Consider the following 26,139-nt stretch of genomic DNA (forward strand, 5'->3'; position numbering starts at 1 on the left):
CTCTCCTCCTAGGTGAAATGGGCTGGCCCTCTTCTGAAGCCATCCAAGCTGGTGGCCACGATTGCCTCCTGTGGGAGGGAGTTCCATAGATTAACTCTGTGCCACATGAAAGAGGACTTCCAGCATTCAGCTTCGCTCCTGAGTTCTAGTGTCAGGAGAGAGGGAGGAAAACATCTCTCCATCCACTTTCTCCATGCCAGGCGTAATCATACGGTATTCTATCATCCTCTCACCATTCCTCCTCTAAACTAAAAAGTCCTCAATGCTGCATGACTTTCCTCCTGGGGGAGCCCCCCCCCCATTCCCTGGATCATTGCACTGGCTCTTTTCTGGACCTTCTCCAGCTCTGCAATATCTTTTTCCAGATGAGGCGACCAGAACGTCACACAGTACTCAAAGCGTGGTTGTGCCACAGATTTGTATAACGGCATTCCAATATGGACAGTTTTATTTCCAACGCCTTCCCTCACGATCACTGGCATGAAATCCGCATTTCTTTGCCGCCGCCACATCCCAGCTCAGCCAGTTAGTTCCACTCCCTCCCCCTCCCTCACAGGGTTGTTGTTGCGAGGATAAAATGGAAGGAACTTGCTGGCCACTTTGAGCCTGTCAGAGGATGAAACCAGAATCAAAGGCCAACAGTAAAAACGAAGGAGGAGAGAGGGGCTCAGAAAGGAGGCCACAAGTTGCCCTTTCTCAGGTGGCTCCCTTCCACCAGAGTTCTGGTTTCCCCTTTTGTCCTGAGATAATCCGAACTGGATGAACCGGTCCTCCTGCTGCGGCAGCACCCGTGGGTGCCTCAGAACAAGCTGCCGCCACCCGGCCTACGCCCTCCACCCCGCGGGGGAGCCAATCGCTGGGCAAGGAGGAGGCCCACCCACAGCCACAGCCCAGGGGATAAAAACCCACGGGGCACATCTACCCACCAACAGGCACCTCCTGAGCATTGCGATGTGGCCAGTGGGGCGCACAGGCCTGGTGGCCGTCTTGCTGGCCGCAGCCATGGCAATGGAGGCCAAAGAGGTCCTGGAATTCAAGCCTGAAATTGGGGTGCCCAATGGAGGCCTCTGGGGCGCCTGGGCCTGGCAGGAGATGTGCCCGGAGGAGACCTACGCCACGGGGTTCAGCCTCAAGGTAACACCCCCTCCCCACCCAAAATAAAAGCCCCACCCCTCCTTTGTGCCTGGTCTGGCTCTCCCAAACAGGGGGCCATCCCAGCTGAGCCCAGAGGTGCACGAAGGAGCAGGGGCGGACCTACATTGGGGGCCCTGAAGCCGGAACTGCCATGGGGGCCCCTTCACAACCAGCAACGAGGTCTGGGTCCCCACTGCCATCACAGCCTTCACAGCATCTGGGCTACTGCCTCTCAGACTTGGAGATTGTTGAAATATATGAACAAACAGTAATCAATTTGAGTCACGCAGGTCCAATTGGGTCTACTAGACCCATTTTTTTAAAGCAATGTGAAATGAGGTCCCTTCTGGGGCTCCTCTGGGTTTGGGGCCCTGAAGATGAAACTTCGTTAGTTTCAGAGTAGATCCGCCCCTATGGAGGAGTGGAATGTGGGCAGTGCTCCTGAGCATGTACAAAGCGCCTTTCTTCCTGACAGCCTCCCGTGCTCCCCTAGTCACCAAACAGCAAAAATGGAATGAATTCATTTCCCCCTCCACTTATTAACACTTTTATACAGCTTGATAAGGGGGGAAGAACCTCCCTCCATTTCCACGATGTTTTGTGATGATGCTCCTTGGAGAGGGAGCGATGGCACTCCCAGTGGGAAGCCAGCAAGCAGGATTCGCACACAAGACTCCCTCCCCTCCTTCAGCTTCCAGCTGCTGCTGCTTCTTTGGAGATTAGGGGAGGAAGATTGTCTTGCACATGTGTCCTGAGAGAGAGGCAGAGCATGACTGTTATGGCTCGTTGCCATCGATATCCCCCTCTTCCTCTGTGAATTTTTTCCCATCTAGGTTGGTGGCCCTCACTGTCTCCTGTGGCAGGGAGTTCCACAGTTTAACTGTGACGCCCTTCCTTTCACCTGCCCAACATTCATTATTTCCCTGGATGCCCTCGAGCTCCCCTGGGTCCTGAGAGAGGGAGGTGACTTTTCTCTAATGTTTTCTCCAGGTCGAAATGATTTTATCCATTGCTAATAATATAATAATAATTTATTACTTATACCCCGCCCATCTCTCTGGGTTTCCCCAGCCACTCTGGGCGGCTCCCAAGAGAATATTAGAAGCACGAGAAAACATCAGATGTGAATAACTTCCCGAAGCAGCACGTGGCGCGGCCTGCGTAATTCCAGAGTGGAGTCCCCGAGATGCGTGGATGGCGCCTCGTTCGCCTCCTTCCGGCAACTCCGTCCGGCAGCCAAGCCGGTGCCAAACGTCTTGCTCTGCTTGCCTTCGGAGCCCATCAGGGAGGCAGGGAGGGGGGTCTCGTCCTCTGGGAAGCCCAGGACCTCCAGGCGCACGGCCGAGACTTGCGCCCCGGCGAGGTCCGAGGTGCGCTCCCGTCTCTCCTTCGCCTTTTCTCTAAGCTGAAAAGCCCCGCACGCCGAAACCTCCCCCCCCCCCCCATTGTGTGTGTGTTGCTTCATCTCCGGGACCTTTTTGGCCGACCCCCTTCTCCCCCCCCCCCCGCCCCAGGTGGAAGCCTATCGGGGCCCGATGGACGACGACACGGCGCTGAACGGGATCCGCCTCTTCTGCACTCGGGGCGGCCGGGGCTACAAGCACGAGGCGCACACCGTGGAGTCCCAGAGCGGCCCGTGAGTGGCTCCTTCTCCCCCTGCCTGGCCCCTGCGCCCCACACCCCCGCCCCCAAGCTCGACCCAAAGGATTGCGCAGCTGCCCCGGTCCTTAGGGCACTTTGCTGGGCTAGGGTCTGGGTTCGGATCCCCGCACTCGGTCTTGAAGCTCTTACTGGGCGATCGGGGGGGCAGTCACTGCCTTCTCTCATCCTGGCCTCCCTCGCAGGGTTGGGGTGGCGGTCCCTTGGTGAGCTTCGTGACCGAGGGGGGATTCGAGCTCTGGCCTCTCCAAGATCCTAGTCCTCATTTAATCCCTGCGACATGAAAGGGGGCGGACGCTCCTTCCTTCGATGGCTTCAGCTGAGATTCCTGCATTGCTGAGGGTTGGGCTGGATGAGCCCTTGGGATCCCTCCCAACTCCGCAGTTCCAGGATTGCCCTGCATCTCCCATCCGCCCCAGAGAGCACAACCATTTGTGACCTCACGGCGGGCCTTGCGGGGGGCTGGACTAGATGGCCCTCGAGGGCCCTTCCGACGCCGCCATTCTAGGATCTAACACCCCTGCAAGGCCGGCGAGGCTGCCTGAGAGGCATTCACCCAGCGAGAGGGGATTCGAAGCCTGGTCTCCGCCAGGTCCTCGTCCGGCGCTCCAACCACTGCGCCGCATTGCCTCTCTCTCTCTCCGAAGGGCTGGCCCGGGCCTGACTCTTCCTCTCCCGCCCCCTTTTCTCCCCCAGGTGGGGCCGGTGGTCGCCGCCCAGCTGGTGCCCCGAGGGCACCTACCTGACGAGGTTCTCGCTGCAGGTGGAGCAGACCCGGCGCGGGATCCACGACGACATGGGCGCCACCAACGCGCGCTTCGCCTGCTCCGGGGGCGCCCACCTGGAGGGGCGCGGCCTGAGCTGGGGGGAGTATGGCGAGTGGAGCCCGCCCTGCCGGAAGGGCCTGTGCGGCATCCAGACCAAGCAGGACCCGGTGCGCGGAGCCCTCAGGGACGACACCGCCCTCAACGACGTGCGCTTCTTCTGCTGCAGCCGCTGAGCAGGGGCCCCGGCAGGAGGGGCCTGGGGCAAAAGTCTTCAAGGGGGCTCTCTGGAGGGCAGGCGGTCGGGCTCGATGGCCCGGGGGTGCCTTGTTTTTTTAGCTGTGGTTCCTGATTTGCAGGGAGTTGGAATGGATGACCTTTCGGTGGTCTTCTGTCCTGGATGCTTTAGTCGAGATTCCGGCATTGGAGGGGGCTGGACTAGATGACCCGGGGGTCCCTTCCAACTCTACAAGTCTATGATACTTCCCTCTCCCGCACCTGCCCCGCCAGGTCTCCATCGGCAACTGACACGCCCCTCCTTCTGAACCCAGGCTTTGTCTCAGAATACATTAACAATAAAAATTGCCTCTGAGTACGTGCAAAGTGCTTGCTTGTTTGCTTTGACAGTCCCCCTTCTTCTCTCTAAGGAGCTCAAGGGGGCGCAAATGCTTCACTCTTCCTCATTCCATTCTTGCCAGGGAGGTTAGGCAGCGACCAACCCCTCAAGGTAACCCAGGGGGGTGGGATTTGTACCCCGGTCTCCCAGGTCATGGTCTGGCCCTACCCACTCCTCCACATGGCCCTCCCCGCTGGCTGTTCCCCAGGTATATGAGCCAAGTGCCTCTGAGGAGTGCCTTCTGAAGGCACTGCCACCACCTCCACCTCCACCCCGACCACTGCTCCTCTTCCTCCTCCTTTGACGACCGCAGAACTTGGAGATGCCAAGCGATGCTCCAGCCCTTGCGGCTGAATGGAACCTCCCTTCTCAGAGGCACTCTATCCCCAAAGGCCACTTGCTGAGGATCTCATAAGTACGCAAGACGAGCCCCGCCGGATGAGGGCAAAGCGAGACCACCGAGACCTCCTCACGGGAGCCAGATACCCGACGGACCTGGGACTCTGAGTGGACTGCCTCTGCACCGGGAGGCTCCACAAAGACACCAGCAGAGTCTGCTGAGCCGCCCAGTCCGCCCAGAGCCCTTGCCGCCTTCGTAGATCTGTCTAGGCCTCTTTCAAAGCCACCGCTCTTTCCTGTGGGAGGGAGTTCCGCAGTTTAACGAGGCGCTGCAGCTCCAAAGTGAGCGAGAATCTTCTCCCCTTGCAGCCCCCCCCCCCCGCGCAGCAGATCCCGATCCCTCCCCCCAAAATATCCACGCCCCCCTCCGCACAGCAGCCCTGCAGAGCCGGACTCAACAACGAGGGGAGAGCTGGTTTATTCCAACTTTTGCAAACCGTAGAGATGAGAAGTGGGGGGGGGCTGCGGGTGGGGGGTGCTTGTACGGAGTGTGCACGTTGCGGGTGGGGGTCCAGCCCAGTCAGGTCCCTCAAAGGCCCCCGTCGCCCTACGAGTAAAGGAGAGAAAGAAATTGGTCAGTGAAGTGGGGGCTCGCAGGGGCCGTGGCTTGTAGCACCTGGACTTAGTGCCCAATCGGGGGGCCAAGAGAGGGCGCAACCCCCAGGGTGAGCCTGCTTTGCCGCCGCCGCCCCCTCTCCCCACGCTCCCCCCATTTCTCAGGCCCCCTTACCGCCCGGTCCTCGGCTTTGCGGCAGTCTCCACACACGGTGCCCACCAGCCCATTGACCACCTGAAGTCCGCACAGCGCCAGCTCCACCAGCCCCAGGCCCAGCAGGATGGCGAAGAGGACCACGTGCCACATCACCACGTTGGGGGGGTTCAGGCACTCCTCCCACAGCGTCCGGTTGCCCAGGTAGCTCTCACTGCGGGGGAGACAGGTGCCATCAGTGGGGGGGGGGGCGCTGGAGGAGGTCCTTGGCAGGGGAGCGCTACTTATTTCATGGCATTGACCGCCCTCTTCTCCAAGGAGCTCGGGGAAGATGGCCAGCCTGGGTCTCCTCCAACTTCTTCGGAGGTTTTTAAGCAGAGGTTGGATGGTCCTCTGCCAGGGATGCTTCAGTTGTGGTTCCTGCATTGCAGGGGGTCAGGCTGGATGACCCCAGGGTGCCCCTCCACAGCCCTGCCAGATATCCTAGGCTGAGAGGTGGTCATACCCACAGACAGGGCCAGATTGAGGTTTGAAGAGGCCCTCAGCTCCTGAAGGTCAAGGGACCCGTTCTATGTCCAGCTGCCCTTTGCCAACAACTGCTTTTTGTGTTGAATATATGCTATAGGGCAATTTATAGACCTAATAGGTATTTAAAGCCATTTGCACATAACATAATATGTACCTATTTTAGCAAAGTAATTGTTGAACTGAAATACAGTCGCGCCTTGGGTTAAGTATTTAATTTGTTCTTAACCTGAAACTGTTCTTACCCTGAGGTAACACTTTAGCTAATGGGGCCTCCCGCTGCCGCCACACGATTTCTGTTCTCTTCCTGAAGCAAAGTTATTAACCCGAGGTACTACTTCCGGGTTAGTGGATTCTGTAACCTGAAGTGTATGTAACCTGAAGCCTATGTAACCCAAGGCACCACTGTATTATTAAGAAGAAGTATATTCATAGTGAAATACAATTAAGAAGAAGTATATGGGGGGGCACCCAAGAGAGTGGGGCCCTAAGCTATAGCTTGTTTAGCTTATGCGTCAATCCAGCATTGCCCACTGAGCTTCCTGGCCACGTGCAGAGATTTGAAAGCAGGTCTCTCCAAACCTGGATCTTTCCCACCCACGGCCAGGATCCGAGCGCAGGGGTGCTTCCTGCCCTCCTGAGGTTTCCAGCAACTGGGATTCAGAAGCATTTGTCTCCCGGGGGGTGGGGGCTGTCCCTCCCTCTCTACTGCAGCCCCCCCCCCGCTCCTCACCTGAGGTCCTTGAAGGGCGACCCCCACGTCCCGTCCTTCGCCTCGCACCAGGGTCCCTCGGCCAGGGCAGTGGACGACACCACCAGGCAGTAGAAGCCCCCCAGCCCCCCAAAGATGGAGCAGAAGACGGAGCGCAGCATCTGTGGGGGAGGAGAAGGTGAGGGGGGCTGGTGCCGCCCAACACACGCCCCACTTGCTCAGCCCCTCTTCCGCTCTCAGGACTCCAACCCAGAACCCTCTTGGCACAGACCCCATAGGAAGCCCCCCCTTCTCTCCCCTCGGTGGGACAAGGTGGGAGCTACCAGTCTCCCTCCCTAGAAACAGGACTCTGTACCCCCCAAACCTCTACCAAACCCCCAGCCTCTGATTGCGAAAACATCAAGGGGGGCACGTGCAGAGGGTCTCCGTGTTGCTACTTCCAGGCCGGGCAATGCATATGCCTCTGTGCCTGGGCAGAGTGCCTTTGCCTCACTACTGGGCCAGGTGGGGAGAGGAACCCGAAAGTGTGTGTTTGTGTGGAACTGGAGGGGGGTCCTCCAGGGCAGACAAAATAAGCAACAGTTTGTGACCTGCTTGATTCCCCCTCCTTTGCCAGAGCTGAAAATAGGAATAAAGGGTTCAGGGTGCAAGGTGCCCATTTTCACAAAGGAGCAGCTCCTTGGTTCTAGGCCTGGATCAGATTACTAGGGTTTTTTTAAAAGGGGGAATGTTTGGGACTGAGGGCCAGGAATGAAAACACCCTCCAGCCCCAAAGAACAGGCCCAGCCTCAGCTGAGTTGCTGGCTTGTTCTCACTTACACACACACAGAGAGAGAGAGAGAGAGAGAGAGAGAGAGAGAGAGAGAAGAGAAACATGCCCCTGTTTAGAATATGAGAACTGCAGAGTTGGAAGGGATCCCTTCCACACACACCCGGCCAACCTGGAGTCCTCCAGAGGTTTCCACAGAATCACAGGAATGTTGAGTTGGAAGGGACCCCCAGGGGTCATCCATCCCAACCTGCTTCAATGCAGGAATCTTTTGCTCCAACCCACAATCCTGTCTCATGCTCTACCAACTGAGTGATCACCAATTATTATTTGGGGGGGGGGCACTACAGTTCCCTCTAGCCCCTAGCAGGATGTGCTGGCTGCCTGGGAACTGTAGTTCCAGAGACCTGGCTGCCTCTAGCAGGCGCCTTGCAGGTGGCGGCTCAAGGGGCCGAGAGAGAGCTGGGCCCCCCGGCAGACGAGGCAGAGGAAGAGACGGGGAGGAGGGCCCAAGGATCCGTACCTGGCACCTGTTCCCGCAGCATCCGTATCCGCAGCAGCCTTTCCCTCCGGCCCTCACGGCAGAGCACCCGGTGCAGAGGACCTGGGGGAGGCGGAAAGGGAGAAGAGGAAGGTCAGAGAGTTGCTGGATCAGCCCCAAGGAAGGACCCCCCCCCCCCACTCCTGGATTTTCAGCCTCCTGTCCTCACAGCAGCCAAGTGCCCCAGAGAACCTAGGAAGACAGATAGACTGCCTCTGGCTCAGGAAGCTCCACAAGGACGTAAGAAGAGGCTGGATGCTGGAAGAGGCCGTCTTGTCCAGAATCCTGCTCCCGCTGTGGCTGAAAGGGGAAACCCAGCAAACAGGAACTTGCCCAACCCTCTTTTCAAGAGATCCAAGCGGGTGGCGGCCACTCATTCCTGTGGCAGTGAGTTCCAGAGGTTAACTCCTCCACGGTGGCCCCTGGATTGGCCTGGCTGCCCACACCACTAATAACAACAACAACAACAATCTGATGGTTTATATGCCACCCCTCTGGGTGGGTTGCAGATTTGGGCGGCTTCCAACAGATATAAAAACAGAATGAAACGTCAGACATTAAAAACTTCCCTAAACAGGGCTGCCTTCTATTGTCTTCTAAAAGTCAGATACAGTGGTACCTCCGGTGGAGAACTGAATTCGTTCCGAAGGTCCGTTTTTAACCTGAAACTGTTCTTAACCTGAAGCACCACTTTAGCTAATGGGGCCTCCCGCTGCTGCTGCTGCGCCGCCAGAGCACAATTTCTGTTCTCATCCTGAAGCAAAGTTCTTAACCCGAGGTACTATTTGTGGGTTAGCAGAGTCTGTAACCTGAAGCATCTGTAACCCGAGGTACCACTGTAGTTGTTTATTTCCTTGACATCTGCTGGGAGGGCATTCCACAGGGCGGGTGCCACCACCAAGAAGGCCCTCTGCCTGGTTCCCTGTAACCTCAGTTCTTGCCACTGCCCCCCCCCCCGGCCCTCTCCACCTGATGCCACTGGGCTGGGCTTATTCGAACTCAGGACCTGCCTTTACCTGAGCAGCTCTCAGGCTGCAGGATGCCAGAAGCACACATCTGTCATTTGACAGAAAAGGCAGGTGGATCTGAAGGTGCCCCCCCCCGAAACATGGGCAGTGGCACCCCCCCCCCGGCAAGACCCCCCCATCAGGTCCCTCCAGCAAACCTTTGCCACTCCTGCCTTCTCCCCTGATGCGCCTCATTTCCCCTTTCGGGGAGCAGAGATCACCTTGTTTTATTGACCCCCACTCCATGCCAGCTGTCTCCCTTGCAGATAAGGCCCTGTTATCTCCCACAGAGTGTGCGTCAGGGGAAACTTTGCACAAAGTTCACCATGAGAGAAACTGAGGCTGCCTATGGGAAGAAAGTGCTATGGTGGGGGGCCAGACCAGATGATGGGGTTCCTCTGGGTTCTCCAGTGGCACCCCTAGTCCCTTGGGGAATGTGCTTGGCACCCCATTGCCAGGAGAGACAGCCGGGGTCCTGCTGTGGGTCAGGGCTGTCAACCTCCCCAGACCAGTTCCGGATTTACATGTAAGCTAAACAAGCAATAGCTTAGGGCCCCATTTTCTTGGGGGCCCCCAAAAATATTAAAGGAAAAAGAAACTGGATGTACATTTCCCAAATATAAGATAAAAAACAAATAAAATACAGTGGTACTTTGGGTTAAGAACTTAATTCATTCTGGAGGTCTGTTCTTAACCTGAAATTGTTCTTAACCTGAAGCACCACTTTAGCTGATGGGGTCTCCTGCTGCCGCTGCGCCGCCAGAGCACAATTTCTATTCTCATCCTCAAGCAAAGTTCTTAACCCGAGGTACTATTTCTGGGTTAGCGGTGTCTGTAACCTGAAGCGTCTGTAACCCAAGGTACCACTGTAAAACCTACATACAGCAGCAGTGTTTTAGATACCTAATTAGGTCTATAAATTGCCATATAGCATATATTCAACACAAAAAGCAGGGACAATTTGTTGTTGACAAAGGACAGCTGGACATATAAAGGGCCCCATTCCCTTCAGGAGCTGAGGGCCTCATCAAACCTCAGTCCGGCCCTGCCAGAGTCGCTCTGCTCCTGAGCATCCAATGCAATCAGGCCATGCTGGGGGGGGCGGGGGGGGGACTGTGGTTGGTACCAGAGATGTCCCTGGGCAGACAACTCGAGGAAGTGAGTCAGGCTGTGCAAGGCAGGAGGAAGCAGTGTCTCTCTCACCACCGACATGTCCCCAAGCCATGAAGGGAGGCTCTTCCCGGCTGCAAGTCCTGAGAATCATAGGGATGGAGGGCCCCCCGGGGTCATCTAGACCAACCCCCTGCAATGCAGGAATCTCAGCTAATGAACCCCTGGCAGGCAGCCACCCAAGGACTGCTTAAATGCCTCCAGTGGAGGAGAACCCACCCCCTCCCTTAGAATCACAGAACTGGCGAGTTGGAAGGGCCCCCCAAGGGTCATCTAGCCCCACCCACCAGCCCTGGGCACTCACCATCAGCCCCCCACCGATGAGGCCCCCCATGAGCCACACTTGGGTGGTGATGTTCTGGGGCGTCCAGTCCCGCTGCATGTTGGGGAACATCAGGAGGATGTTGGCCACAATGCAGGCCAGGCCGGCGGTCACCAGGCTGAGGCCCACCAGGCGGGCGCACTTGCCGGTGCACATGGTGGGAGACGAGGCCCCAGGGGGAGATGGGCGCAGGTGCGGCCGGACGGCGGAAGCGGAGGAGGAGGCTGCTGCTGCTGCCGTGTGGAGGAGCCAGAGCAGGAAACTGTTTGCTCGCAGATAAGGAGGGCAAAGGGCTGGCCAGAGGAGAGGGAAAACATCTCCCAGCCTGGCATCCCTGCCTCCTCCTCCTCCTCCTCTTCTCTGCTGCACAGAAACTCTGCCTCCCTCCCTGGTGGGGTTTAAGCAGAGGTCGGGGGGGGGGCATCTGTCAGGGATTGCAGGGGTTGGACTAGATGACCCTTGGGGTCCCTCCCAGCTCTGCAGTTCTAGAATTCTATTTATTGATTTATTGAATTCATATACTGCCCTGTTCCCGGAGGCCTCAAGCCAATTCACAAAACCAAATCAGAATATGAAACCACAAAATATATCATCAAAATAGAAACAACAACCCAATAACACCCCCCCCCCAAAAAAAGAGCCACATAGGCATAGGATGACAACCAAAGCAACCAATGTTTTTGTCTGGTGCCTCAAGGTGTATAATGAAGGCGGTAGGTGAATTTCCTTGGGGAGAGCGGATGGGGAGCCACTGCAGAGAAGGCCCGTTTCTTTTTTGGAAGCCAGTCTGCCCCCTGTACATATAATCATATTCTGTAGTTGGAAGGAGCCCCCAAAAGTAATCTAGACTGCAGTGAAGGAATCACAGCTCAAAAATCCCCAGCAGACGGCCACCAACCTCTGCTTGAAAACCTTTGGCAAAGGAGAGTCCACCACCTTCCAAGGAATTGCAGAGTTGGAAGGGACCCCGGGAGTAATCTAGTCCAACCCCCTGCAATGCAGGAATCTCAGCTTGAGCATCCCTGGCAGTGGCCAGCCAACCTCTGCTTGAAAACCTCCCAGGAAGGGAGTCTACAACCTCCACTGCCAAACGCCAAACTGCTGGCAGGAGCCCAGAGAGAAGAAACGCCCTGGTGCATCTGCAGCAGCCCAACCAAACGCCTTCCTTTGCCCCGACTGCAACAAAACATGTCTCTCCTGCATCGCTCTCTGCAGCTACAGCAGGCGCTGCAACCTCCCCACTGCTTGGCCTCACCCCCAAAGGGATGCTCCTCCAGGGTCTCCCGAGGCTAAAAGGGGCTGAAATGGCAGAGGTGGAGGCAGGGGGCAAGGAGATGCTAAAAGAAGGGGGGGAGGAAATCCCAGGAGCGAGAGGGCAATTGAGGTGGAAAGTGGGGGTCCCTGAAGTGGAGGGTCGCTGAAGGCAAAGAGCTGCACACACTTCAGTTTATGATATGGAAACTTAATTCAGTGCATGACCTCCTGTGGCCCAGTTGGACTGAGAGCTTGGAGTGCCCTGATACACATAGATGGATACAAAACGGCTACCTACCTGGAAATAGATGGATACAGTGCTTTTTTTCTAGGGGGTACGCAGGGGTACACTTACCCCTAAACATTTTGTGAATCTTTGTACTTTTGTCCACTTACTGTACTTATTTTCCCCAATTTGAACTATAAAATGGTGGTTTTCTTGAGTCGAAATGAGAGTACCTCTAAACATTTTTAATATAAAAAAGCACTGGATAGAGATCGATAGATTGATAGATATGAGAGAGAGAAAGTGCTTTTTTTGTATTATGTTTTCCCCATTCTCACACATCTTCTTTCTGTGTTTATCAGCTGCCACCATTTGTAGGCAGTAATGCCAATAAGTATTTCACCTTTAATTTACTTGTGACGTTGACTCTTTTTCCGGTTTTGCACTCCTTCTTTTCCAGGACCGAACCCAGAAACGAGTCTTTCAGAACTTGTCGCCTTTGCCGTGTTCTCTGCTAATTGTATGTTTATAGCTTGTTTTATATCTTACACCTCATATTATATCAAACTCCACAGGATACAAACTGCAATGCAATATAGTAGGGGAAAGAAGGGCAGGAACTAAAATGCCATTAAAAATCACTAGGAATATTTCCTGGGATGGGTCTACCGCCTCCTCTCTTCAGTCCCAGAAAAGGCAGGAACCGGGAGCCTCCTCGCTCATCCCTCAGCCGAGATCCAATGTCTCTGATGGGGGGAGTTTGCTTTCTCCTGCTCAGGAGGGGAGAATGTGGACCAAAGGATTAGATTCCAAGCAAACATCAGGGAAAAAACATTAGGATGGGAAGAATGTGGTGGACTTCCCTTTCTTGGAGGTTTTTAAGCCGAGGTTGGACGGCCGTCCCTCGTGGATGCTTGAGCTGAGATTCCTGCATTGCAGGGGGTTGGACTAGATGATCCTCAGGAGTCCCTTCCAACTCCACAGTTCTATGATTCCAGGATGGGGCTTCCTGATTCTTGCAGGGCCTTTTCTCCTGCTTGCTGCTCCTCCAGCTCAGAAACCTGCCAGCCAAGAGGCCACCCCGATGGAGGGAGGGGGGGTAGCTGCCCCTCCCACAAATAAATAATAATAATAATACTTACCCCAAAGTACCCTGGCGTGCTCTGGTCCAGGGGGTCACGAAGAGTCGGTCACGACTAAGCGACTAAACAACAACAACAACCCCAAACTACAAATCGTAGAAAGATTTTTCTGAGCACTTGGGGTCAAAAGAAAGTAATTTGAAGCAACTGTTGCTGACCCATGTCATTCCGAATCTGCTGGACAGAGCCAGAGGATGGGGACAGGTGGGAGACCTGCCCCCCCAAAAAAAAAACATAAATCCTGGTTACTCCCATGGTTCCCCTTCCCACAAATAAAGGAGCTCTGGGTGTGCTCAACACACGTGTCTCCTGCTCTGCAGAGGGAGGGCTGAGTGTGCCTGGCTTTGCCAGGGTTAAAAGGAGCTGAGCTGGATTCCTAGAGAGGAAAGGCAATGAAGGTGGGGGGGACAGTCCTCCAGATGAGAAGCCCCTCCTCCCTGCCACTGACGTCCCTTCCTGCAAGAGAGGGGGAGGGAAGTTGCTGTCTTTCTGCTTTGCACCTCCTGCAAGCTGGTGAGTCTTCCGCCATGGGGTGCATTGGGGAGAAGCGGGGGGGGGGGTGCATCAGGGGATCCTGTTCAGCTCATGCAGGCGGGGAGCCCCCACTCAGCCCCATCCACACCCCAAGACACAACCACCCAATTGGCCCTGCAAAGGAATTGACAGGCAATGCAGCTGCTTTAAAACAGGAATGAATGGTGTTCTCAAGGGCTGCTGTGGGGATTAAAGGACAGCAGGGAGACCCCTGGATGCCGCCTTGAGCCCCTGGGAGAAAAGGGTGGGTGGAAGTGCAATGAATGAAGAGAGGGAGCCCAGCCCATCATCTGGCTGTGGGATTTTGGAGCTGCACATACGTCAGCTCCACACACGTAGCGGGCATTGCAATAATCCCAGAGCATGGAGTGCCCTGTCCACATCCTCTCTCTCTCAAAGGGACTAGCAGCCTAGCCCAGCTGGAAATGGGGCGGTAGAGAAGGGGCAGTATCTGTGGTGGGGAAATGACGGGCTCCTTCTGGCTAGTTCCTCCACCTTTGTTCTCACATGTGGTTCCTAAAAGCTGGCAGTATGGGTTAGTGGCTGCCCCCTGGCAGCAGATTTGAATGGCTGGCTAAACCAGATGAGGGTAGCCAATGGGTCTTAAACCCTCAGTGAGTTAGGGACTCCCTCTGCATGCGAAGACAGGCTCTGGTGGATTGAGCGGACAAGACCCACAGTGGGTTCAACAGTTCAGAAGGGAATTTCTGCAGGTCTTGTCATCTGGTCAATCCAGGACTTCCAGGCTTGCGCCCCAGGGCAGTCACTTTGGGGCTGCAAATGCAGTAAAATCTATGCGAGAGGCAGCAGTTGTGAGTCGCTGGCATCATCTGAGACTCCAGTGACCATGTTGGATCCAGGAGTATTCCCAACATTTTTGATCCGTGTGGGAGTTGTTGCTGCTGTTGCTGCTGCCACTGCTGTTAATTACCTGCCCTTTCCCTTAAGTTCCCATGGTAGATGGCAGAAGTAAAATACAATATTAAAGATGTTTAAAACAAGTACAAGCATAGAACAATTTACTTGCTTTTTAGCGCTGTCCTTTGAACCCACCCAAATGAACTTTGGTCTTGCCCAGTTGACCCTCGGGGGGTTGGCCAGATAACCATCTGGGCCCTCAGAAAAAAGAAAAAGGTGCCCTACCCCAGTAATTTGCCTTGAGAACCTTGGAGCTTCCAAGTGCTAGAAAACGGGACAGAAGCAGGGAAGAAATGTGTCCTGAAGTGGGGGTGGGAGAGCAACTCTTGAGAACCCTGGAATTAGGACCCCCACTGTTAGCCCAGTGTGTACATCACATTTGGTATAACTGGCACACTTGTCAGTCACAGGTCTGACTTCATTCCTTGTCTGCAAACACTGAAAGACAGGATCAACCAGGCTGATTCATCTCACAGTTTGGCATGGTCACTTTCCTTCTAGGAGGGCTGGAGGCTTACCTTTTCTTAAAGAAAGCTCAAAATCTGGCCTGTGGTGCAGTCCAATCCTGCTTGCTAGCAGGACTCATCCACGCTTGCCCAGGAAACAAATTGACTATGTCAGTTTAATAACGGAACAATGCATTTCCTTTGTAGATTTTGCTAGCACCTCTTTTCGGACACACAGAACTTGGCAAGAGGAAGGGAAAAGGATTCCTTCCGATCTCTTAGAGGCTTCCTGAGAGCACGGATGGATGAACAAGACTCAGCTGACCCTGAAGCAGGAAGAGGCCATGGCATTGACACTGGGAGCCATGGGGGATTCTGGGAAAACTCCATACAGAAAATCCTGGGTGAGGAGGACACCGTTCGCTCAGATGTGCAGAGCCAGCAGTTCAGGCAGTTCTGCTCCCAGGAGGCCAAAGGACCTCGAGAGGTTTGCAGCCAACTCTACCGCTTTGACCGTCAATGGCTGAAGCCAGAAAGGCACACGAAAGCTGAGATGCTGGACCTGGTGATCTTGGAGCAGTTCCTGGCTGTCCTTCCAGCGGAGATGGAGAGCTGGGTGAGGGAATGCGGAGCAGAGACCAGTTCCCAGGCAGTGGCTCTGGCCGAAGGTTTCCTCCTGAGTCAGGCGGAGGAGAGGAAGCAGGCGGAGAAGAAGCAGGTGAGAGAGACTTTCCTCTGGATGCTCCCAAGGGGCTCCAGACAGGAGAAAGAACAAACCCAAATGCTCTGCTAATGGCCCATTAGTGGAGCATTGTCGGATATTCTAAAATTGTTGCCTCTCATTCCTTTTCTATAATTCTATGAATTCTTTTCGTTCTTTCAGGGAAAGGATCTGCTTGCAGCAATGGGCCCAGATTACTCTGAGGAAGAGAGGACTCCGCTGGACACAAAAGAGAGGTCACTGGGTAAGGAGGAAGGAGTCTTTTGTCCCTTTGATCCCATTCTGTTGGTTTTGAAACTAATCTTTTCATCTTTTTGTGGAAGACATTTGGGACCAAGAGCCTCAAGGAGGGGAAATGTATTTTTGCACTGCTGAAATAGGCAATGGGTACAAATGCTAAAATGCACTCAGCATGTGAGGCTTGTTATAAGTAGATTCATTTCAATCAGGGTTTAGGCCCGGTTGTGGCTCAGAAACTGATTTGGTTGCCCTATGTAATGACCTTTGCCGAGAGAGAGATGGGGAAAGATGCCCCTGTTGATTCTGCTGGACATCTCAGCGGCTTTTGATACCATCGATCACGCTCTCCTTCTGGAGCAGCTGGCTGAGTCCGGAGGAGGTGGCACAGCTTTGCAGTGGTTCTGGTCCTCCTTGGATGATGGTTCCCAGAGGGTGATGCTTGGGGAGTGCTTTTTAGCCCCATGGAGCCTTAAGGGAGGAATTCCTCAGGGCTCTGTTTTATCCCATGCTACTTAACATCTACATGAAACCGCTGAGTAGGAACATCCAGAGTTTGGGAGGACGTTGCCAGCAATATACTGATGACACACAATTCTGCTTCTCTGTTACATCCGCAGGTGAAGCAGCGGATGTAGAGGCTTCACCTCTGAGAGAGGCAGGCACTCCTGTCTCCCCACTTACCTTTGTCTCTTGCAGGTGATAGAATGATGCCAGCAAAACCTCCCACTCCATCTTTTCTTGGTGGCGGAGGGGAAACAGCGACTGTGGAACCAGATCAGGTAGGGAGAGGGAGCCTTGTGGGGAAAGAGGCTGAGGGGTGGGGCAGCCAGGGCATCTCTGGGCGCAAATGAATCTCTCTCCCTTTCCTCTTTGCTTCTGCCAAAGCTGCCCTTAATGAACACTGAAAATGCCATTGGAGAAGGCTTATCTGCTGAGAGTAATGAACAGCCACCTCACCTTAACTCTCCTCCTGAATGTTGCTAGCGTTATTTATCAGTTGTTGCAATTCTGTTTCTGTGTTTACTGGTCAATGCTAAAACATAAGGAACTTAAAAAAAAAACAGTGGTGAGAATTCACCTGCCCAGCCCCTCCAGTTGAGGGCTTCCCCCTCTTCTCCACCTCCCCAAGCCCCCATGCATCCCTTGAAGTTGGCTTTAGGGAATGAGGAGAGGTGTCTCTCTGCACCCTCCCAAAATACCACATAAGGAGAGGAGAGAGGGGAGCCTGCCATCTCACAAGCTAAAATGCTTGTGCAGACATACGGATCTGAAGAGCACCATGTGGAGTTTCACCCCTTTGTACAAAGATTAGTACCCAGTTTTAAAAATACAGAATAAAATCATTCCATTAAGATGCTTAGATATGCATCCATCATTAAAATGTGCGGTGAAACATTCCCCTGAAAACTACACAGCAACTAACAGACAGGAAACAACAGAACAATGTGTGCTAGATAATCTTTATGCTTTCTGAAAGGAAGACCTTTTCTTTCAGAGTCTAGTGTGCTTTGAGGATATAGCTGTGTATTTCACGGAGGAGGAGTGGGCATTGCTGGATCCTGACCAGAGAGCTCTGCATCAGGAAGTCATGGAGGAGAATCGTGGGATCATGGCCTCTCTCGGTAAGGCTCCCTATTGGATCATAATATCTGTCCTGAAATTCTTTACATTAATTTTTGTGACGAACCTCTCAGATTTTGATGGATCTCAACAGCGCCACCTACAGCATCTGGGATTCTAACACACACGCCCTCATCTTACCTTGAATAGAGGGCTATCAACTGTGTTGTCTGTGAACATTTTTTTCTCTGGTTATGCCTTTTGATTAGGCTGTCAGTTTTTTGTTCTTGATTCTGTCAGATTCTGGTTGACCAAAATGATGACTGACATTAGAGATGGAACGGATTCTATGATTGGGCCAAACAGAACCGCAGAAAGGGCTGGAACACAGCAGGAGGGGCCCCTTCTCAGGAGGAGTCCTTTTTCTGGGAAATAGATCTCTTGGCTGACTCCTCAGAGAATTCTGTGGGAACCCAGGCCAACTGGGCAAGGGGACGTCTTGAATTTAGCAGCAGCCCAGGCCAAGGTTTTGGTCGACCTGCAAAGGCCTGATCCGGCAGCTCCAGCACGTCTGGAAGGTCTGGAAAACCAGGAAAGTGGGGTAGGGGGACAACCCTTGCCTCCCCCCACCCTCTGAGAGGCCTCCATTTGCTCTTGAGTAGGTCACCTGGCTAGGACAGGCTCTGGGCCGCCCCACAGCCCCGTTCAGCCAGGGGCAGCAGTGGAGAGGAGGCCTTAGAAAAACACCCATGGTTCCAGTTCAAGCAGAGCTAGGAACCAGCACGATGGCCAGGGTGCCAGGGAGGATGAGAAGGAGAGCTGATCCCTCCCCTTCCCCCTCAGAGCATTCCTCATCTTGGAGCAGCCTCTTGTCCCCTCACAGGGGAAGGGCTCAGAGGCAGGGGACCCAGCACAGGAGGCGCTGGGTTCTGCTGAGCAGGGGAGGAAGGGGCTCTGGCAGAAGGGCTTCCAGAAGAGCTGAGCCTTCCCTTTCCCCATGGGTAGCCAGCTCAGAGGATGCCTCAGGCTCTCACACCCCTTTCCTCAAGATCCAGGCCCGCCCCCACCTCCTCAGACAGAGAGGATAGTGAGCTTTCTCCAGGTGAGGAGGAAGGGCGGGAGGACGAAGGGGAGCATTCCCCTAGACTCTTTATGAGCCTAGACATCGAGCAGCTCCTGGGAAAGGCTGTGAGGACAGTCCATGTCCCTGAGTAGGTCCAGGAAGCCAAGGAGCAACTCCATGGCCTTTCCCAAGCACAAGGCCTGCAAGAGGGTTTTCCGTTTTCTAGAAGAGTGTAAGGAGAGCATCTTGCAGGAATGGTGGATTCCTGGGGCTGCTAAGGCAGCAAGCTTCTCCATAAGGCAGCTAAATCCATTTGATAAGCCTGCAGTGGGATTTCTTAGTGTTCCTCTCGCAGATGCCCCCATAAGTTCCCTCGCTCATGGATCCATGGTTTCCAGAGATGGGCAGAATCACCCCAGGAACCCTGAAGACAAAAGGTTTTGTTGCTCAGATCACATGAAGCTTGTGCACAAGCCATTGAGGTCACGGCTGCAGCTTCTTTCATGGCCAGTGCGACTTACATCTGAGCCCAGGCCCTTCTGGCAGAGGTTGGACCAGGGTTCATCCATATCCAGCAAGGAATAACAAAGCAAGCTAGGCCTCTGCCCATGCGGCTGATGCCTCGTTGGATGCTTGTTCAATTTGCAGCAGGAGCCAGGGCAGCAAACGTGGCAGTGCGCAGGCAGCTCTGGCTTAAACAGTGGCAGGTGGACACCAAAGCCAAGACCAGCCTGGCCAGTGACCCCTTCAGGGGGGGCCAGGTATTTGCAGAGGGGCTGGAGGATGCCCTGGTAGAGACCAGGGACAAGAAGAAGGCCCTGCCTCATAAGAAGACAGAGAGAAAGAGTCAGAAAGGAACTGATTCTTCCTTTCGTCTCCACAGGGGCTCATTCAGTGCTAGAGACGTTAAGGCAACAAACCCTCCAGGGGAGGGGGGCAGAAGGAATGGATATGCACAGGGCCATCAGGGTTTACCTCAGGAACACAGAGGAGTTCCGCATAGCAGGGGCTCCGTTTGCTGCTTTCCAGTCTAGAACCAAGGGGCACAAGGTTCCCCCAGCATCACTGGCAGGCTGGATCCGGGGGTGGGGTGGGGTGCCCTTGGGAATCACTGCCCATTCCACCAGGAGCATAGTCACCTCGGCATCATTTGAGACGTGAGCTCCCCTGGGTGATATACAGGGCAGCCACTGGGTCCTCTCTCTCCACCTTCATGAAACTCCATAAGTTAGACACCTATATCTCAGCACTGTGGGAATGTTCAGGGGTGCAGGAGAGGATATTCCCAAAATATCAGCAGAGTTTATAGACATTCCCCTTTAAGTTCGCAACGGTAACGTGTGCACAGGTTCGCTAGAACCTCTATAATAATTACTCTGGTAATTTCCCCTTTGTTCCCTCTTAAAATACAAGACACAACACAGTCTTTATAAAAGTATAAAAGAGTTTACTCACGTTCTGTTCACAATATGATCCCAGAAGGCAGACAGGCTTAAAAAGGTAAAATACATTTAGAATCTATCTTGTAGCAAGATAGTCCTTATCTCCTCTCTTGGCTGGGAGCCAAGAGAGCATCCTTAGATGTTTCCTCATCAAAGGAAGATGGCAGAGAGAGATGGCAGAGAGAGAGATGGCTGCCTGGCCAGAACAAAACACATTGGGGTTAAATACCACTACATACGCCAGATGATCCAGGATGGACTTGTGGAACTATCCTACTGCAGCACCCAAGAGATGACTGCTGACATCCTGACGAAACCCCTACCAAGAGAGAGTTTCCAGAATCTACGTGTCAAGCTGGGACTCTGGGTGGTTGAATAAAGTTGTTTATGTTTTGTGTATGTTGTATTGCCTGAGAAGGGGTATGTGGGATGTAAACACAGGAGCAGTCAATGACAACATTCCTAGAGTGTACATGTTAGAACATGGGGAGGGATGTCTGTCCTTGACTGCTCCTGTGTTTACATCCCACAAGCACAGGCCTCCTTTGAGAGAAGAGGGCTTCAACAGGTGGTTAACAATGAGGAGGTAGGGCCCACAGTGGCTGCCACCTGATCTGGACACTGCTGAAATACTTCCTACATCATGGAAGCCAGTTTTCCCCTACAGGAGAAGTGAACATTGATACTTACCGTGATATGTTCCTTCTCTGTACAGAGAATTGGGATCCGGCCCTCTCGGGTACCTCTGTGTGCATGGGGGAGGCTATCAAACACTGGATTTCAGAGGGTTGCCTAGAGGGACATGGGACACCTTCCCCCAAGGTCCAGGGGCCTCTTCTGTCTTTCCATCCCAGCCTTCTTGCTCTTCAGCACATATCAGAGTTCCCCCTCCTTCACCTGTGCTAGTTACAAGTGCCAGTAGGAATTTTCATTCAGTGAAGAGAGCGGCATGCCCCACTGAAATCACTGTTCTGTTCCTATTCTTTAGTTGTTATGTTGTGACTATACAGTTACTTGCTTAAGCATGAGTTGAACTGGAGACAGGGGGTTGTCCTGCCCCTGATTCCTCAAAACCTTAACTTATTTTCAATGGTGAGATTGGCAGAGACCAATTCTCCCTACAGAGAAGGAATTTATCTCGTTAAGTACCAATGTTTGCTTCTCTCTTCATTGCAGGTGATGAATTGGAAATGAAGAAAATGGGAGACCACGACAAAGTCAAAACAGAGGAGAAGCCATATCAACATTCGGAATGCAGAGAGAGCTTGAGCCAGAGCTCCAGTTCCACTTCCTATCAAAGAAATTCCACTGGAAAGCAACGCTATCAGTGCTTTGAATGCGGAAAGAGTTTCGCTTGGCACGACTCTCTCAATTTCCATCAAAGAATTCATACAGGCAAGAAACCATATCAGTGCTTGGAATGTGGAAAGATCTTCAGTTACAAGAACAATCTCGTTTCCCATCAAAGAATTCATACAGGGGAGAAGCCATATCAGTGTTTGGAATGTGGGAAGAGTTTCAGTTACAGAGCCAGTCTCACTTCCCATCAAAGAATTCATACAGGGGAGAAACCATACAATTGCTTGGCATGTGGGAAGACCTTCCGTCATAGCTGTCATCTCAAGTCCCATCTCAGAATTCATACAGGGGAGAAACCCTATCAGTGCATGGAATGTGGAAAGAGCTTCAGTAAGAGTTCTGTGCTCACTTCCCATCAAAGAATTCATACAGGGGAGAAACCATATCAGTGCTTGGAATGTGGAAAGATCTTCAGTTATAAGAACAATCTTACTTCCCATCAACGAATTCATACAGGGGAGAAGCCATATCAGTGCTTGGAATGTGGAGAGAATTTCAGTTACAGAGCCAGTCTCACTTTCCACCAAAGAATTCATACAGGGGAGAAACCATATAATTGCTTGGCATGTGGGAAGAGCTTCCGTCACAGCTGCCATCTCAAGTCCCATCTTAGAATTCATACAGGGGAGAAACCATATGAGTGCATGGAATGTGGAAAGAGCTTCAGTCAGAGGTCCAATCTCACTTCCCATCAAAGAATTCATACAGGGGAGAAACCATTTCAATGTCTGGAATGTGGAAAGAGCTTCAGTCAGAGTTCTGCTCTCACTTCCCATCAACGAATTCATACAGGGGAGAAGCCATTTGAGTGCTTGGAATGTGGGAAGAGCTTCAGTCAGAAGGGGAATCTCACTTTCCATCAAAAAATCCACAGTGAGGAGAATGGGAGAGGCTAGTCCAACCCACTGCAGTGCAGAAATCTCAACTGAAACATGCATGACACATGGCCACCAAGCCCATGCTTGAGATCTTCCAGGAAAGGAGAGTCCACCACCTTCCAAGGGACTTGCTTCCACTGTTGTACAGCTGTGAGCATTAGAAAGGTCTTCCTGATGTTTAATTGGAATCAACTTTCTTGTAACTTGAAGCTATTGGTTCAGGTCCTCCTCTACAGACCAGGAAGAAACAAGCTTGCTCCATCCCCCATGGGACAGCCTTTAGATATTTAGAGGTCATTATCCTATCTCCTCTAAGTCTACAATTCTGCGGACTAAACACCCCCAGTTTCTTCAGCTGTTCCTCCTAAGTCTTGATTTCCAGAGCCTTGATCATTTTGGTCACTCACCTGCCTCTGCACACGTTCCAACTTGTCAATATCCTTCTTGAATTGGGGTGCCAAGAACTGGACACAAGACTCCAGGTGTGCTCTGACCAAGGAAGAATAGAGCAGTGGTATGACTTCTCCTGATCTGGACCGTGTGGAGATTCATTTGCCCCTTTTGAGATTACTTTGCAGTGTTGAAATTCATTTTGCCCTACTCACAGCCTCAGTTTGCTTGGCCTTCACCCAACTCAGTTGTGCCAGAGAGGAAACTGAGGCACCTTTTGCCCATTCCTGTTAATTATTCCACGTTGCCCCCTCTCTCCTGTGCTCCCACCTCCCCTCACTTGCACCGCCGCCCTGCTGCCTGGATCTGCCTCTTCTCCTTGCACCAGTTCCAGACTGCCTCCAGGGGGTCAGTGTTCCTAGTGAGCAGCAGGGGCTAAAGCTGAGGGGAGGGGTCTGCTGGTGGTTTCTGGCCAAGGACGCCTTGTTGATGGGGTGGAAGATGAAGGCGTTGGGAGCTCCAGATGGGGAGGGGGGCAGGTGGGTCAGTGGGAGAACTCCTCCTAACATTCCTCCTCCCCCTAAAATCTGTGTGTCTTGAGCCAGCATGATTACTTGTTAATACAGTGGTACCTTGGCTCTCAAGCGCCTTGGTACTCAAACAGCTTGGAACCCAAACACTGCAAACCCAGAAGTAAGTGTTCTGGTTTGCGAACCTTTTTCGTAAGCCGAACGTGCTCCGTTTTGAGTGCCACACTCCCTTTTTGAGTGTTACGCTGAGGTCTGTCTGTTTTTGCTATTTATTTTGCGTTTTTGTTTCTGCAGCTTTTTGGTTTGGTTTTTGTAACTGTGTGGAACCCAGTTCAGCTACTGATTGACTGATTGCGTGACTGCAGTACATTGTTTATTGCTTTCATTTTATGGATCAATGGTCTCGTTAGATAGCAAAATTCATGTTAAATTGCAGTTTTAGGGGTTGTCTTTTTAATGTCTAGAACAGAATAATCCATTTTGCATTACTTTCTATGGGAAAGGGCGCCTTGGTTTTGGAACGCTTTGGTTTTGGAATGGACTTCCAGAACGGATTAGGTTTGAGAACCAAGGTACTACTGTACTAATATTAGCACTAAGAATAAAAAGTTTCAAAGGCTTCCAATCAACACGCCATGCTGATTGTAAATAATGTGCTAACAGAAAAATGTAATATAACAAAGGGGACAAGAAAGGGTTGCCCCTTGTCAAAATTATTGTTTATACTAGTATTAGAGGTTTTGGCTAGCAGAATCAGATTGGATGTCAAGATTGAAGGGATAACAGTGGGACACAGGACATATAAATAAGGCATTTGCTGATGATGATGTGGTGATATTGGTAGAGGAGCCTCTGGTCAGGGTTCCAAAGGCTCTGGAACAGATTCATAATTTGGAGAGGTAGCAGGCTTTAAACTTAATCGGTGGAAAAAATAAATACGAGAAACAACTGGGTAACTTACAAAGAACTATTAAAAGAGGTAGATCAAGACTTACAATTAAGGAGTTATGAAGAAGTAAGAGGACTAATAACCAATTGGTTGCAATATCACCAGCTTAATGAAGTTGGATAAAAAGAAAGGTTTTTCTCATAAAACCTCCCAATTTGAAAGAGTTGCTGGAAAATAAAAACTAAATGTATGATTTTTTATTGGATTGGTAAACAAAAGATGGAACAGTTCAAAGCAGTGGTGATACACTGGGCAAGGGATTTTGGTTATAATATTGAGTTAGCAGTGTGGGAAAAAATTATTGGTTACAGATCTGAAATTTACAGCATGTTATACTTTGAAAGAAAACTACATGAAAATGATGTCCCATTGGTACTTAATTAGCTAAAATGTATAAATCAAATTCTAACGTGCTGGAAATGTAAAGAGAAAGAGGGCATCATATGTGGTAGTAAAAAAAGCTTCATGGAAAATGATATACAGTATAATGCGGTGGAAAAAATGTTTAGTAAGCAACCAGAAGCTTTTCTTATAGGAATTTTAGGTGTAGAGATCCTGAAGGACCAGAATAAATTGTTCATGTATGCAACCACAGCTGCCCAAATGTTGCTGGCCCAGGGATGGAAAGAAAATACAGTTCCAAACAAGGAAGAGCAGCTGTTAAAATTAATGAACTATGCTGGATTGGCAAAATTTACAGGAAGAATCAGAAGAAGAGGAAGAAGAGTTTGGATTTGATATCCCGCTTTATCACTCCCCTAAGGAATCTCAAAGGGGCTCACATTCTCCTTTCCCTTCCTCCCCCCCAACAAACACTCTGGGAGGTGAGTGGGGCTGAGAGACTTCAGAGAAGTGTGACTGGCCCAAGGTCACCCAGCAGCTGCAGGTGGAGGAGCGGGGAAGCGAACCCGGTTCACCAGATTATGAATCTACCACTCTAGGCAGAAAGAATCAAATTTTAATAAAGAATGGGGGAAGTATATAATGTATTTGAAAAATTATCGTAAACAATTACATTCATTAGTAGGTTTGACAGAAAACTTGTAAAAATCTGAACCATGGATTGATTAAGGATTTACAATAATTGGAGTTGGTGATAAGATGCCGAATGAAAATGAAAATATAAAGATCCACAAAGGGGGGGTTAAATGGGTATGATGTCTGAATTTTGTTTCGTTTTTGTTGTTATGGTTTGTAAAATGGCAAATGCAAAAATAAAATTAAAAAGCTTCAAAGGCTTCCTATCTGTACCTTCGTGTCTTTCTTTGGTTATAGCTCAGTCGGAGAGCACACAACTCTCAATCTCGGAGTCATGGGTTTGAGCCCCACGCTGGGGAGAAGATTCCTGCATTGCAGGGGGTTGGACTAGATGATCCTCATGGTCCCTCCCAACTCTACAATTCCATGATCCTTTGAGTCTAGGAATCAGGGCTAGGCTGCTATGATTGCTGCCTGTTGAGAAGAGGGTCCATGGAGCTTTTGATGAAAAGATTCCTGGGGGGGGGGGAGGCTGTGGATTTGGGGGGTGGGGGTTGCAGAAACAGGGGGTGCAGTCTTTGGAAAGGGGGAAGAGGAACCATAGTTGGAAGGGACCCCAAGGGTCATCTAGCCCAATGCCTGGCAATGCAGGAAGGGTGTGTGTGCCATAAAGATGGAGGCAGAAAGACAAAGGTGGTTGGGAAGCCTTTCCCATGTTGGAGAAAAACTGACCAGGCTGGGGGTCAGCTGGACACTGGACCCCTGTGGGATGTCATAAGACAGCGATGGCCAAACTGTTTTGGGAATACAACTCCCATCATCCCTAGCTAACAGGACCAGTGGTCAGGGATGATGGGAATTGTAGTCCCAAAACAGCTGGAGGGCCAAGTTTGGCCATCACTGCCATAAGAGCCCTCTATATTCTGTTGGTGGGGGGCATCCAAAGTTAGCTGTTTGGGGCAGGGTGGAGGGTTTCTGAGAGTGGGGGAGGTCACCCTATAATGATCCATGACAGGGGTAGCAAACATTTTCAGCAGGGGGCCGGTCCACTGTCCCTCAGACCTTGTGGGAGGCTGGACTGTATTGGGGGGGGGGACAATGAACAAATTCCTATGCCCCACAAATAACCCAGAGATGCGTTTTAAATGAAAGGATACATTCTACTCATGTAAAAACATGCTT

At 52.0% G+C, this 26,139-nt stretch overlaps 3 protein-coding genes across 4 annotated transcripts in view; 2 read left to right on the forward strand and 1 right to left on the reverse strand.

The window, feature by feature from the left end:
• LOC310828840 (uncharacterized protein) overlaps window positions 1–23,839 on the forward strand; it is a 57,705-nt gene extending 33,866 nt beyond the window's left edge. Inside the window, exons 1-6 of one of the 2 annotated variants that reach the window (XM_083706775.1) lie at window positions 13,387–13,462; window positions 15,055–15,565; window positions 15,731–15,812; window positions 16,505–16,587; window positions 17,304–17,430; window positions 21,050–23,839. In XM_083706775.1, coding sequence (XP_083562901.1) covers window positions 15,149–15,565; window positions 15,731–15,812; window positions 16,505–16,587; window positions 17,304–17,430; window positions 21,050–22,128 — 1,788 coding nt within the window. In that variant the 5' untranslated portion in view covers window positions 13,387–13,462; window positions 15,055–15,148 and the 3' untranslated portion in view covers window positions 22,129–23,839. Of the gene's footprint in view, window positions 1–13,386; window positions 13,463–15,054; window positions 15,566–15,730; window positions 15,813–16,504; window positions 16,588–17,303; window positions 17,431–21,049 lie in introns of those variants that run through there. The other variant, XM_083706776.1, reaches the window with a different exon arrangement.
• Window positions 255–3,799, forward strand: LOC310830578 (vitelline membrane outer layer protein 1 homolog). Its single transcript, XM_083710358.1, has 3 exons — window positions 255–1,134; window positions 2,649–2,770; window positions 3,490–3,799. Exons 1-3 carry the CDS (start codon window positions 760–762, stop codon window positions 3,791–3,793), a joined length of 801 nt encoding a protein of 266 aa, XP_083566484.1. The 5' UTR covers window positions 255–759; the 3' UTR covers window positions 3,794–3,799.
• TM4SF5 (transmembrane 4 L six family member 5) lies at window positions 4,967–10,586 on the reverse strand. The gene is made up of 5 exons (XM_083707194.1): window positions 10,310–10,586; window positions 7,811–7,891; window positions 6,540–6,679; window positions 5,303–5,495; window positions 4,967–5,119 (listed from the first exon to the last, which is right to left on the reverse strand). Exons 1-5 carry the CDS (start codon window positions 10,481–10,483, stop codon window positions 5,102–5,104), a joined length of 606 nt encoding a protein of 201 aa, XP_083563320.1. The 5' UTR covers window positions 10,484–10,586; the 3' UTR covers window positions 4,967–5,101.
• Window positions 23,840–26,139: the final 2,300 nt, after the last annotated feature.

Source organism: Podarcis gaigeae (genome assembly GCF_964106915.1).
Source record: "Podarcis gaigeae genome assembly, chromosome: 13".
In the NCBI taxonomy this organism is placed as follows: Eukaryota; Metazoa; Chordata; class Lepidosauria; order Squamata; family Lacertidae; genus Podarcis; species Podarcis gaigeae.

Bases quoted from the DNA above. Each gene is read 5' to 3' on its own strand.
- TM4SF5 (XM_083707194.1), bottom strand. From the start codon at position 10,483: ATGTGCACCGGCAAGTGCGCCCGCCTGGTGGGCCTCAGCCTGGTGACC. The intron at 7,892-10,309 runs GTGAGTGCCCAG...CGCCTCCCCCAG, and splicing joins TCATCGGTGGGGGGCTGATG to GTCCTCTGCACCGGGTGCTC. The intron at 5,496-6,539 runs GTGAGGAGCGGG...TCTCCCCCGCAG, and splicing joins TCGCCCTTCAAGGACCTCAG to TGAGAGCTACCTGGGCAACC.
- LOC310830578 (XM_083710358.1), top strand. From the start codon at position 760: ATGAACCGGTCCTCCTGCTGCGGCAGCACCCGTGGGTGCCTCAGAACA. The intron at 1,135-2,648 runs GTAACACCCCCT...CCCCCGCCCCAG, and splicing joins CCACGGGGTTCAGCCTCAAG to GTGGAAGCCTATCGGGGCCC. The intron at 2,771-3,489 runs GTGAGTGGCTCC...TTTCTCCCCCAG, and splicing joins GTGGAGTCCCAGAGCGGCCC to GTGGGGCCGGTGGTCGCCGC.